This window comes from Mirounga leonina, unplaced genomic scaffold (assembly GCF_011800145.1).
Source record: "Mirounga leonina isolate KUSES-001 unplaced genomic scaffold, KU_Mleo_1.0 Mir_126, whole genome shotgun sequence".
In the NCBI taxonomy this organism is placed as follows: domain Eukaryota; kingdom Metazoa; phylum Chordata; class Mammalia; order Carnivora; family Phocidae; genus Mirounga; species Mirounga leonina.
The window spans coordinates 12,117,609-12,131,902 of record NW_023270314.1 but is presented as its reverse complement, the minus strand read 5'-3'; the positions used below and the strand labels follow the sequence as shown (position 1 = coordinate 12,131,902).

Below are 14,294 nucleotides of genomic sequence, written 5' to 3'. Positions count from 1 at the left end.
AGCTGAAATCAGGAGTCAGACGCCCAACTGACGGAGTCCACCGGGCACCCCTCAGTACCAATCTTAAAATGTTTTTCTTGATTTGTTATATGATACTAATTTTTCAGGCATAATTTGAAGGTATCTTATTTTTAATTTTCATTGCTGTGCTGTTAGTTTATGTTATGATTTTGTCAGGTATACGTTAGATTTAGCTTTTTTTAGTATAAACAAGAAGAAAAAAATACACCCGTGGCTGTTATTGTTGAATCTGAAATCTAGAGTATGTTAAAACTTTTGCATATGTACTCACATAAACATACCTTACTTCACAGGCTGTTTCTAGTGGGAATGGTATATTGCATTCAATTTAAAAAGGCAATAGATAGGCAGGAACAATTTATAATAACAGTGTGTGTGTGTGTGTATTATACATGTATATATTTAGTTTTAGCACCCTGCAGTTGAAGAATACAAAGTTATGACTCAGAATGATAGAAAACCTCTTTACCGCTGTGTTTTTACGTCAGGTGAATATACTGAGTAAAATAGTGAGCCGAGCAACACCTGGACTTCAGAAGTTCTCAAAAACAGCCAGTATGCTCTGGCTTCTTCAGCAGGAGATGGTCACGTGGAGGCTGCTGGCTTCTTTGTACAGGTAAGGTTGTGTAGGGCTGACTCATCAGGGAAATAAGCACACAGTAACCAGTAGGCAAATTAATTTAGAAGTTAAAAGTAGGATGTGTTTGGAAATCGGTTCTGCTGTTTATGATATTTATCATTTCGAATGCCTTGTCATTAGATCATTGTCCAGGGTGAGCTAGGAGGGAAGAGGGAAATACTAGGTCATAAAGCTGGTAGCTCCCAAGAATATATATATAATGATTTAAGGAAAGTGGTGAAAGTACTTCAATACTTAGGAGATGGTAGATAAGAAAAAGAACTGAGGGGCGCCTGGGTGGCTCAGTCATTAAGCATCTGCCTTCTGCTCAGGTCATGATCCCAGAGTCCTGGGATCGAGCCCCGCATTGGGCTCCCTGCTCAGTGGGAAGCCTGCTTCTCCCTCTCTCACTCCCCCTGCTTGTGTTCCCTCTCTCACTGTGTCTCTCTCTATCAAATAAATAAAATCTTAAAAAAAAAAAAAAAAAAAGAACTGAAAAACAGACTTCATGTCAAGCGGCACTTTGAAAGAAGTTAACCACATTTTCCTTCTCTCAGATGCTCAGTAGCTTTGGCTCTTATTCTGTTGCTTTTTCATCGTGATGAGAAAATCTTGAAAGAAAATCAGATTATTTAATTTTTGCCATGTGAAAACATTATATTAAAAGGTTAGGTGTCTCCATTAGTAGGTAGCCAAGAAAAACTTTTTGCAGTGTGTATTTTTAATATTGGTCTTGTTCAGGTCTCAATATCAGATCCAGAAGGTATTACTTGTAACTTTGTTGTTAAAGAATGATTAAGTTTGATTGGAAACTCATTCGTTTATGCTGGGTAGAATGCAGGTTTGTGTATATATGTAGTTTAAAAAGTGATTTCATATATAAATTAAGGCTTTTTCATTTTGTGTTATTTTTCCTCAGAGACAGAGTACAGTCTGCATTAGAAGAGGAAAATACTTTTGCAGTTACGGTAAGCTTAAGATTAATTTTTTCCTCTATAAATATTTAAAAATTAAAATGGTTTTTAGTAATAGAATTTGATTTTTGACCATCTTGAGTTTCTTCATTTTAAAAATTTTACAAATAAGTGCTCGCTTCGGCAGCACATATACTAAAAATTTTACAAATAAAAGGTAACAATCTCATAAAATGATCAAATACCAATTTATATTACAGTAAAAGGTAAAAGTCCTCTTTTATCTCCCTTACTCTTCAGTCTAAGAGTTTGCTACCAGATACTTTTCTGTGTATCCTTATATGTTTATATGTACACATAGTTTTTTTAATGTATAGTATGATTTCATTTATACATTATACTGAGTTTCTTTTTATTCAATATTTTTTTTAATGTCAGTTCATGTAGATTTACCTTATTTTTTTATAGTATGCCAGAGTGTAAGTGAACCATAATTTTTTCAGACATTCTGATGGACATATTTAGGTTATTTCCAGTATTTCTGCTATAGCAATCAGTAATGCTATGAGCATTTTTCATATTTATCTGTATATTCCAAAATTTTCTACATTTCTAAAAGTGAAATTGTTGGGTCAAAGTTTGATAGAAATTATCATATTACCTTCCCAATGGAATGTACTGACGGTGGGTGAAGATGTTTAATATCAATCATTTGATGTTGCCAATTGGAGGGAAAGTGTGTTACTTTAATATGCAGATCATTGATCGTTAGCAAGGTGGAGTGTTCTTCATTCTTAAGCATTAATATTCTTAATACAAATTCTATATTCATATTCTTTGCTCATTTTCCAATTATTGTTTCCTCTTGTATATGTTAAAGATAGTCTTCTGTTACTTGTCTTTCAACTTTGCTTAAGGGGTCTTTGTTAAGCAGACATTTCGATTTTTATGTGCTCACATCTGTCAGGTTTTCCTTTGTCATTCATTATTTTGTGTCTTATTAAGGAAGGCCTTTCCTACCTATTTAAAATATTCTCCAATGTTCTCTTCTAACCCCAAATCTTATTTTCTTGGAATTCACCTGGAGTAATTTTGTCTCTGAAGTAAGAAAGAGATTTAATTTTTTTCAAATGGATATCCATTTAGTCCAACACCACTTATCAAACAAATGTATTTATCATATTTATACGTAGATCTTTTTTCTCTTTTATTGATTGATTCATTTAAAAACCAGTATTATATAACTAAGTCTGTAATTCAGAAGTTTTGATATTTGGCAAGGTAAGTCTCCCTCCTCATTTAGAAATACATTTTTGCACACTTTTTTCCAGCTAACTTTACAATTTTCAAGTTTTTTTAAGCCCTGTTGGGATATTTATTGAAGTGGTATTGAATTTGTAAATTTCAGGAGAAATGACGTCTTTACATGTTGAATCTGTTTATGACCATAGCATATCTCTGTATTTATTTAGATTTTTTTAAATTAACATGTAATGTATTATTGGTTTCAGAGATACAGGTCCGTGATTCATCAGTGCTCATTACTCACGTGCTCATTACCCAGTGCTCATTATATCACGTGCCCTCCTTAATGTCCATCTCCTAGTTACCCCAACCCTTCACCCCCTCCATTTATTTAGATTTTTTTATAGTTTATATAAACCTGTACTTTTCTCTATAAAAGTCTGTATAAATCCTATTGTGAAGGGACTCTCTGTCCTTACATTTTCTAATTAGTTATTACTGTCAAATAGAAGGTTAATGATTTGTGGGTAGAGCTCATATTTAGACATTTTTCTGAACTCTTACTAGCTCCAGCTGGTTTTTTCATTTGATTTTATTGAGTTTTCTACATTGGCAGTAATTGTCTACACATCGTAAGTTTCCTTTAATCCTTCTAATCTCTTATTTCTTTTACTTGCCTTATAACATTGACTAGGAACACCTGTACAGGATTGAATTGTATTAGTAATAGCAGGCATTTTTTTCTTATTCCTGACTTTTGATAAGAATGCTTTTGTTTTGGGGTGCCTGGGTGGCTCAGTCGTTAAGGGTCTGCCTTCGGCTCAGGTCATGATCCCGGGGTCCTGGGATCGAGCCCCGCATTGGGCTCCCTGCTCGGCAGGAAGCCTGCTTCTCCCTCTCCCACTCCCCCCTCCCCCTGCTTGTGTTCCCTCTCTCGCTGTGTCTCTTGCTCTCTGTCAAATAAATAAATAGAATCTTTAAAAAAAAAAAAAAAGAATGCTTTTGTTTTATTGCAGATTAAGGGTTTTGCTTTTTTTTTTTTCCTCTTAACTAGCTAAGAGTTGGGATGGGTATTGAACGCAATCAGATATGTTTTAGCTTCCATGAATATCTGCTTTATTTATTAATGTAATGGCTTGCATTTTCCTAATGTTGAGTTATCTTCAAGTAGGATAAACTCTGTTATCATATATTCCTAAATATACTACTAAATTTTATTAGCTAATATTTTATTGAGAACTTTTGCAAATGTATTTTCTTTTTTTGTGACTTATCCTCATCCAGTTTTGGTGTATTATGTTAGCTCTCCAGAACAAGATCATAAATCTCCCATAATTTTTTCATAATCTGTTTGAAGAACATGGAAACTACGTAAAAATATGCCTTTAAAATCATAAAGACCAGGTAGCCTTTTGGGGTTTAATTGCTTTTTATTTTCTGATTATAAAAGTAATTCATGTTTGAAACAACTATAAATACATCAGAAAAGGAGAAAATAAACATTTTTATAGAAAATGGTTTCAGTCATACATGTCTGTTAATCTGCTCTTTCACCTAAAATATTTTTAATATCTTTTCAATCTTTTAATTTATTCACTCTATAAACACTATTTCTTTTTTTTTTAAGATTTTATTTATTTGACAGAGAGAGACACAGCGAGAGAGGGAACACAAGCAGGGGGAGCGGGAGAGGGTGAAGCAGGCTTCCCGCAGAGCAGGGAGCCTGACGTGTGGCTTGATCCCAGGACCCTGGGATCATGATCTGAGCTGAAGGCAGATGCTTAATGACTGAGCCACCCAGGTGCCCCTATAAACACTGTTTCATTCCAGTCTATAAATAGTGATGACTTTGATGTTTATTCCATACTTATTACTACTTAGTTCTTTTTCTGGTTTTATATATTAGTTAGAACTTCTAAGTAAAGTTGAATAATTGACAGGAATTCTTTTCACCGTCTCAATTTTATTTTTTTTTAATTTTAAAGATTTTATTTATTTGAGAGAGAGAGAGTGCAAGCAGGGGGAGAGGGGCATAGGAAGAGGGACAAGCAGACTCCCCACTGAGCATGGAGCCCAATGTGGGACTCAATCCCAGGACCCCGAGATCATGACCTGAGCCAAAGTCAGATGCCTACCCAACTGAGCCACCCGGGTGCCCCATCTTCTCAATTTTGAAGGAATGTCTCTCTATAGTTATCATTTGCTATAGATTTCAACTAGATAGTCTATTATATTGACAAAACATTCTTCTATTTCTAATTTATGAAGATATTTTTATCAAGTGACATTTGGCATCTATCAAGATGTTCATGTTGCTTTTTCCTTTAACCCACAAATAAGATGGATTAATTAATAGATTTGACCCATGCTTCTACTGGTCACAATATCTTACCTTTTGATATACTGCTTAATATTACTTGCTAATATTTATGTGAAGTTGGCTTTTAAAGTCAGTCTTAAGACCCTTGGATTGTTAAGTTTTATTACCTATCAACTTCTGCTATGTAAAGTGAAAAGAGTTTAAAGTTTTTAAATGTTCACTTTCTGATATGTCACATGACTACATACTGCCCTTTATTAAGACTTTTTTGTTTGTTTCATTTTGTCCTATGTTTTATTTTTCCCCACAACACCACCTCTGGGGACCCGTGTTAAAATTCCGAGTGTAGCCAAAGAATTAAAGTATCAAGTAAGAGCAGCTGCAAATTGATGTAGCAGTTTGAAATTTACTTAGGAAAATTTTTGAAACATGAATATCCAGATTTGTTGTATGGTTAAATGTTTATGGGTAATTAAATATAATTATGTCAGATTCACTTTAAAATAATATTCTTAGAACATCTTTTTTTTTCTTTCCTTCAAATAATTTTTTTAATAGGCTCTTAATGCCAGTGAGAAAGTGGTGGTGGAAGCATTATTTCAGCGAGATTCACTTGTCCGCCAAAGTCAGGTATGACTAGAATTTTGAAATGTTTTTTTATGAAACATGGAGAAAAGGTAAATGACATACAGAGAACTGAAACTTTTTTAAGTTTAAAACATTAAAAATTTTTTTCTTTTTGATCTTTCACTTGTAATTAAAAGGCATTAAGAACCTTGTTCTTCAGTTTTTGAATAATGGCCCTAGTATTTGCAGGAATAGCCTTTTAAGAATTGTATAGAACATTTCATTCTTTTGCCATATTTGTATATCTTAAAAAAGTAAAAAATGGTTGGAAAAATTGTTGGTATTTTTTTAAACAAACCTTTTTTGAATTAAGGATGTAAGTACCACTTCAAATAAAACACTGACAGATTTTATAGTTAATACTCTTTTTTTTTCTCTCTCTTTCCTAGCTGGTGGTGGATTGGCTAGAGAGCATTGCCAAAGATGAAATTGGAGATTTTTCTGATAATATTGAGTTTTATGCAAAATCAGTGTATTGGTAAGTTACTAAACATTTATTCTTAAAGTCACTCAACATTGGTTTTGTTTATCTTTCAACAATATTTATTCAGTTCTTACTGCTTATTCAGTCTGTCAGCAAAACAGATAAAAACTCTGCCTTTATGTAAAGCGTTATAATTCTTTAAGAGAGTTAGACCACAAATATTTAGCCTGTTGGGTAAGTAGAGCTTTGAAAAAAAGAGTCGGAGTTAATAGATAGAGGATGACAGTGGGTACAGTTTTAAATAGAAGAGGTAATCAGAGCAGACCTCTCTAAGGAAGTAACAAGTAGTGAGTGAGAGGAGGCAAAACATGCAAACATCTGGGCGACAAGTGTTGTAGGCAGAAACAGAAACTGCAAAGATCCAGAAAATGTAGAATATTTACACAAGGAGGCCAGTGTGAACACAGCAAAGAAAAGTATGGTAGGCAATGAGATTGAAGAGGGTCAAATCCTCTAGGACCTTTATAGGCAGCCCAGGGTAAGGCTGTGGGACTTTATTCTGTATGTGATAGAAAACCTTGAGAATAGAATAATGACATGGTCTGATTTGTGTTTTCAAACAGTTAACTGGCTATATTTTCTTAATAATTGTAATTCAATCATCAAGAAGATACTTCAGCTATGTTTCCAGCTACTTGTGATTTTTTTAAAAAAACTTTGGTCGTTAATGCTTTAATCCTTCTAAATTATTGTAGGATCTTGAAACGAAACAGCATGCCTAAGTTAAAGGGACAGTTTATTTCAAGTCTTGAAGAAAAAGTTCAGATGGTGTTCCAGTTACACCTGTACAAAGTCTGCAAGTCCATTGTTATAGCTTTTCTCTGCTTAACTAGGAAATTAGTGCTATTCAGTGTTTGTTAAAAATTAAATCTCGAGGAGTTACGAATTTTCTGAAAAAAGAAATTTTCATTTAAAATTTAAAAATTTAAGGTAAAATGCCTTAAGGATTTTTTTGCACATTTTTTATGGTTAGTCTCCTTTTCTTACCGATCAGTGGAACAGAATATAGAACCCAAAAACAGACCCACATTAGATGGTCAGTTGGTGTTCAATAAAGGCATTAAGCAGTCCAGTGGGGGGAATGAATGTCTTTTCAACAAACCATGCAGAAAAAACTGGGTATTGATGCAAAAAAAGGTCAACCTTGACACCTCCCTCACACCATACCCAACATTTAATTCAAGATGGATCACGAAAGCTAAAACCACAGAGCTTTTAGAAGAAAACATAGGAGAACATCTTTGTGACTTGGGATAGGCAAGAGTTTCTTAGGTCATAGGAAGCAATAATTGGGGAAAATTGATTGGACTTCATCAAAGTGAATAACTTCTCATTAAAGACATCATTAAGAAAATAAAAGGGAGCAAGCCACACACTGGAAGAAACGTGTAAGACTTGTAGCCAATAGAGAACTACAACTCAATAATAAAAGGATAATGCAGTAAAAAAAAAAAGGGCAAAGATTTGAACAGGTACCTCACAAAAGCGGAGAGATGAATGGCCAATAAAGACATGTAAACATGTTCAGCATCATTAGTCATCTGAGTTAAAATATCTCTTTCTGTTTAGCATTTTTGCATGTTTTTCTGTGTTTGTACTTTTTCTTACTTTGACTTGATTTTATTGTCTTAAATAAACCTACTAAAATTACTGTTGTAAAAACTTTTGTGCTTTTTCTTGCAGGGAAAATACCCTACATACCCTGAAACAGCGGCAGCTACCTTCTTACATAGGAAGTGTCCGTCCCCTTGTCACCGAATTGGTAAGTTTCATTGAAATGAAAGTTGTCTTCAAGGTTGTTTTTTAAAGGCTGAGAATTTTCTTTCACACAGATCCTTGTTTTGGTTTCCCAAAGGTTTGCATATACCATTTAACTCAAACTACTCAGTTGCATTTGAATTTGATGGAATGTATTTGAACATATCTATGACCCCTGATTTGTAAATTGTAAAAGAAGGTAGCGAAAGTGATTTGCCAGCTGTAAAAACAAATTTATTTTGGTCTTACAGTAAGTTTGACTCTTCAACTATGAGGTGATGATTTATGAAGGCTCTTATATATAAAAAGCAGGGAAAAAAAACCTTTGAATTAGCTTGAGGTTAGAAAGGTCATTCTAGGATATGAGTAATAGGAATAACAGTAGATTTGAAAAGAACAGGAGTCTAATTCTTGTAGAAATAAAGGAGTAGAGCTTTGTGACAGGTGGAGACATGTGAACTAAATGTTTATAATGAAAAGTGAGAGAGATAAGTAACAATTGGAAAAATTGATAGAATTCCATTGAGTAACAAAAGTGGTTTTGATGAAAATTGTTTGGTAACTACTAGAAGAGCTTGAAATAAATCATAGCTAAATTACCCTGTAGCAAGCAACCAAAAATCATTTAATCTTAACATCTGGAAAGTGGTGATTTCCTTCTTGCCAGAAAGAGACCGTGTTCCAAAAAGGAATGATTGTATCAGTCTGCAAAATATTTGTGGAAGAGCTATTTCACCTATTATGAACTTTATTTTCTGAATCGATATTCATAATACCATATACTTAGTAACATTTGAAATAAGAGTCACATTAAAATAGTTTTTCACTTAAAATTCATCATGAAGATCACATGAGCTCTTTGCTGCAAGAGTGAGGACAGTATGTTATCCCAAATGTTTAAAGGCACATTTTGTTCTATCTATGAAAAATAGTAGGTGGGAATAACTGTTTTAGGTGGATTTTATTTACTAGAAATGTGTTCTTAAAACATTTTTTTATTGGACACCGGTGTGTTTTATTTGGCCTTAGTTCCATAATGGGCTCTCTTCCCATATGTTCTCAAAGTACCAGCTCAGCATTTTCAAGTCACAGAATGTATTGTCGACTCCCCCTTTAGTTTTTTCTCTGTGCTCATTCTCCATCTAGGCCTAATTCTGTTTAGAATTAACTTGGTTGTGTAATTGCTACAACAGAGTACAGCTCATGTCAGCTTGAATGGTGAGTGGCATTTTTAGAATTGTCTGGCTAGGCTGCCATAGTGGTGTTACCGCCTTGCCTGACCTAGGCGTGCACCTTTGTGGGTCAGCAGAGTTTGTTTTGAATGGGCAGCAGACAGTCGTGTGACTATCCGGGACACCTGTGATACTCTCACTCCCTTTGTTACTTAACTGAATTGTAAATAAATTTATTTCAGTATAGAAACTCAGAAGATTTATCATCTCTTGGTGATGTTTAAAATGTACAAAGAATTTATCGTTGATTTTTTGGGGGGGGCGTAGGACCCAGATGCTCCCATTAGACAAAAAATGCCCCTTGATGATCTGGATAGAGAAGATGAAGTCCGATTACTCAAGTATCTTTTCACTTTAATCCGTGCTGGAATGACAGAAGAGGTAAGTCCTATATCCCTGCTTCTTCAGTTTCAAAGTCATAGGCTCTTTTTTTTTTTTTTTTAAAGATTTTATTTATTTGACAGAGACACAGCGAGAGAGGGAACACAAGCAGGGGGAGTGGGAGAGGGAGAAACAGGCTTCCTGCGGAGCAGGGAGCCCGATGTGGGGCTCGATCCCAGGACCCTGGGATCATGACCTGAGCCAAAGGCAGATGCTTAATGACTGAGCCACCCAGGTGCCCCTTCAAAATCATAGACTCTTTAAGTTATAAGGGATCTTTGTGACACCTAGTATGTCTCCTCGATGCAGTAATCTCTTCCACAGTATTTCTGGATCTCCCTTCTGTTTGAACGTTTTCAGAAGGCAGTGCATTCTTGTTTGTGCAACTCTAATAGAAAATTCTTTTTAAGAAGTCAAATTTTGCCTCCCTGTGTTGTACCTCATACCCTAGGCATAACCCCGTTATTTTTAGTTCTGATTTTTTTTTTTTAAAGATTTTATTTATTTATTTGACACACAGAGAGATAGAGAACACAAGCAGGGGGAGTGGCAGGCAGAGGGAGAAGCAGGCTCGCCGCCAAGCAGGGAGCCCGATGTGGGACTCGATCCCAGCACCCTGGAATCATGACCTGAGCCGAAGGCAGACGCTCAACCGACTGAGCCACCCAGGCGTCATTTAGTTCTGATTTTTAAGAGTTAAGAATGTATCTGACCCTGATTGCTTTTCTAGGTGACACTATTTACCCTTGAATGGCCCTCAGACTTCTTCCTTTTAACCTTTTAGAAATCTCTTTTGTGATAGTTAAAATCTTATGTATAGAATGTGAAGTATCTAATTAGCTTACTGGATGGCTTGGCTGACTCTTGAGGTGAGACAGTCTGATACCTGGGAGCTTGCACCTGTTTTGCAGTCTTCTTGGTGATGTTCTTTAGGTAGATATATGTTAGTTCAAACTATTGTAATTTCCTATGGTAGTAAGTCTTGAATTATTAAGCATCATTCTTATTTTTTAATTAAGAAAAGAAGTGGTTATTACATACTTATTTTATTCAGAAAATATTTAAGTTCCAGCCCCTCTGCCTGGTGATGTGGGAAATAACAGTGGCAAATAAGGATGTATTTTAAAAAACAGAAAACAAAAATATCACTTACTGAAGGCTTGAAAAACAAAAATTCTCAAGATCTCACTACCTTTACGTAACTACAGATAGTGGGGTTTTTTATTATTATTATTTACATACAGTGCTCTTTTTTTTCTGCCTTTTTTTTTTCTTAGAGATAGCAAGGACTTCAATAAAGTCCATATTTTCCATCGTTTCCATTTACAAGCAAATAATAATACAACCCTGAAACCCAGAGAGCTTGGGTGACTTCCAAGGTCACAGGATTAGTGAAATAATCAAGGCTGGAATGCAAGGCTCTGATCCCAGTTCAGTGCCTATTCTATTACAGTGCGGTCAGTCTGGCTCTACTACTCACTGTGTGTCCATGAGTAAGCTAATCACCTTTGGGCCCCAGTTTTCTCATCTATGAAACAGGCACATAATTAGCACCTCTCTCGTTGGGTCAATATGAGGATCAAGTGAGGTAATTCATGTGAAGTAGCTAGCACAGTGTCTGGCTCATAGTAAATATTCAATGAACGAGAACTCTCATTAACATTTTCACCTTACATATGAAGAAACTAAGTATTAGAGCCTCAGAAAGACTTGACAAGAGAACAAGATTTTTTTTTTTTTTATTAAGATTTTATTTATTTATTCATGAGAGACAGAGGCAGAGGGAGAAGCAGGCTCCCCGCTGAGCAGGGAGCCCGATGCGGGACTCGATCCCAGGACCCCGGGATCATGACCTGAGCCGAAGGCAGACGCTCACCCATCTGAGCCACCCAGGTGCCCAAGAGAACAAGATTTTTTTTCTTTTTCTTTTTTCCTTTTACCTTTTGGCCCCCTTCATCCATTTCTCCCAACCCCCACCTCTGGCAACCACTGTTCTCTGTATTTATGAGCTGCTTTTGTTGTTTACCTTTTTAATTCCAAATGTAATAAGAGAGGTCACATGATATTTTTCCTAGTCTGACTTATTTCACTTAGCATAATGTTCTCCAGGTCCATCTGTGTTGGTGCAGATGGCATTGTATACCTATGTACCACATCTTTTTATCCATTTATCTGTCAGTGAACACTTAGGTTGTTTCTGTATCTTGGCTGTTGTAAATAATGCTGCAGTGAACATGGGGTGTATATATATTTTCAAGTTAGTGTTTTTGTTTTCTTCAGATAAATACCCAGAAGTGGAATTATTGGATCATATGGTTTTCCTATTTTAAATTTTTTAAGGAACCTCCTTACTGTTTTCCACAGTGGCTGCACCAGTTTGCATTCCCATCAGCAGTACGCAAGGGTTCCCTTTTCTCCACATCCTCGCCGGCACTTGTGTTTATTATCTTTTGATAAGACCTTTCTTTTGTACCTCTTTTGAACATCATCATAATCATAGTATAATACATTGAGGTTTTTTTAACAACTTTATTGAGATATAATTCACATACCATATAATTCATCCTTTATCTTGTATTTAAAATATACAAGTCACTAGTTTTGATACATTGCATTATGCATTTATTTTCCACTGTGGTAAAATATATATAACACATTTTGTCATTTTAACCATTTTTGGTGTACATTTCAGTGCCACTAATTGCATTTACAATTTTGTGAAACCATCACTATGTTTCCAAAAGCCTTTTCAGCAACCCAAACAGAAACTCTGTAACCATTATGTAATAACTCCCCATTTCTCCCTTCCCTCAGCCCCTAGCAACCTCTAATCTACTCTCTCTCTGTATGAATTTCCTATTCTAGCTATTTCATGTGAGTGGAATCATGCAATATTTGTTCTTTTGTATCTGATTTATTTTGATTAGAAAAATGTTTTCAAGATTCTATATACAGTTTTTATCCTTTTTTAGATAGCATATCAAAACATTTTTCCATGTTACTACATTTATAATTTTTAATAGCAACAAATCTAGAATGATGTTTGGGGTAGGATATTCTTTAACTGGTCATATTAATTGGGTTCTCTAGGTTCAAGTGATAGAAACCCAACTCAGGTTATTTACAAGGGAGGAATTGATTGGTTATGGAACAGGGAAGTATAGAGGGTTATATCTGGTTTTAAGTGGGATCCAGGGATTCAAAGGATGTCCCTAGGATACCATCTCTTTCCCAGGCTCTTGGCTCTGTCCCTCTCTCTGTGGCTTCATTCTCAAGAAGCCACTCTCGTGTCAGTGATGGCCCAGCAGCCCCAGGCTTACATCCTTCTGCCAGCTAGCAATTCCAGCAGAAGGAGTGTGTTTCCTTCTCACTATCTCCAGCAAGAGCCCTAGGAGTGATTCTTACTAGGTCACATCCCTAATCTTAGAGTTCAGAGGTGGGATCATAGGATCTTACCCAAAACATATGAACTAAATGGGGGAGAGACAGTTCCTAAAGAGGTTACGTCTCTATTTCACTGATTAGTCGAAGCTCATCTGTTTGGTCACAGTTAACATAAATATCAGCGGGCCGAGTGAGCACTAGCGCCTTGTCATTGTAGAGACTAACAGTGTTTGCATGATACTTTCGTGTGAATCAGGGGTCCTCGACCTCTTTAGCTGCATTTGTCTCTAGCAGAATTAAATGCTTGTGGGCACCATGGGAGCCAATTCATAAGCCCAAAATCAAAGAGCAAAGGGATTATTAGGGAAAGAAAGAAAGGCAGAGACCACAGAAAAGACATGCATGCTGGTGGCGAAGTTGTCTACATTGTCCTTTGCAACATCGTGCTTTAAATTATCTAATCCTGACATATATTGCTTTTCCTTTTTTTTTTTTTTTTTAAGATTTTATTTATTTATTTGAGAGAGAGAGCACAAGTGGAGGGGAGGGGGAGAGGGAGAGGGAGAGAAGCGGGCTCCCAGCTGAGCAAGGAGCCTGATGTGGGGCTCAATCCTAGGACTCTGGGATCATAACCTGAGCCAAAGGCAGATGCTTAACCAACTGAGCCACCCAGGTGCCCCTGCTTATACTTTTCTATAAAGCACAAGTACTTTTCCAGTACTGCACTGGTTACATAACTGACTGCTCTTTTTTGTTTCTAAAGGCACAACGACTCTGTAAACGTTGTGGTCAGGCATGGAGAGCTGCAACACTTGAAGGCTGGAAACTCTATCATGACCCTAATGTGAATGGAGGTATTTTAGTAGATTTGATTCTGAGAATTAGGGATATATTTAGAACTAAATGCCAGTCTTTATGAAGCATAGCTTTTGTTTTTAGAAATTGTTGAAATAAGGAGTTCTCTATTTTAAACTATAAATTTTTATTTCTTTTACTGTTTTACAGGAACAGAATTAGAACCTGTAGAAGGGAATCCATATAGAATCATTTGGAAAATAAGTTGTTGGAGAATGGCAGAAGATGTAAGATACAAGAAAATCTTTACTGATACTGATTTTTACTCTAATTAATTGCAAGCCTGCTAATGGTGCTATGAAACATTCAGAGTGCTAGAAGATTCAAGTTTGTTCTCAAAAAACTTTTTTTTAAGTAGGCTCCACACCCAGTGTGGGGCTCGAACTCAGAACCCTGAGATTGAGTTGCATGCTCTACTGACTGAGCCAGGCAGGCGCCCCTGTTTTCAAAAAAC

The 14,294-nt window shown here is 35.8% G+C and overlaps 1 protein-coding gene across 2 annotated transcripts in view; it reads left to right on the top strand.

The window, feature by feature from the left end:
* The window catches only part of NUP107 (nucleoporin 107), a 49,434-nt gene that overhangs the window by 14,398 nt on the left and 20,742 nt on the right, over window positions 1–14,294 (top strand). For both annotated transcript variants that reach the window (XM_035002190.1, XM_035002191.1), the window contains 8 exons: window positions 510–637; window positions 1,560–1,608; window positions 5,678–5,749; window positions 6,136–6,224; window positions 7,914–7,992; window positions 9,488–9,601; window positions 13,749–13,839; window positions 13,991–14,067. In XM_035002190.1, coding sequence (XP_034858081.1) covers window positions 510–637; window positions 1,560–1,608; window positions 5,678–5,749; window positions 6,136–6,224; window positions 7,914–7,992; window positions 9,488–9,601; window positions 13,749–13,839; window positions 13,991–14,067 — 699 coding nt within the window. The remainder of the gene's footprint in view (window positions 1–509; window positions 638–1,559; window positions 1,609–5,677; window positions 5,750–6,135; window positions 6,225–7,913; window positions 7,993–9,487; window positions 9,602–13,748; window positions 13,840–13,990; window positions 14,068–14,294) is intronic.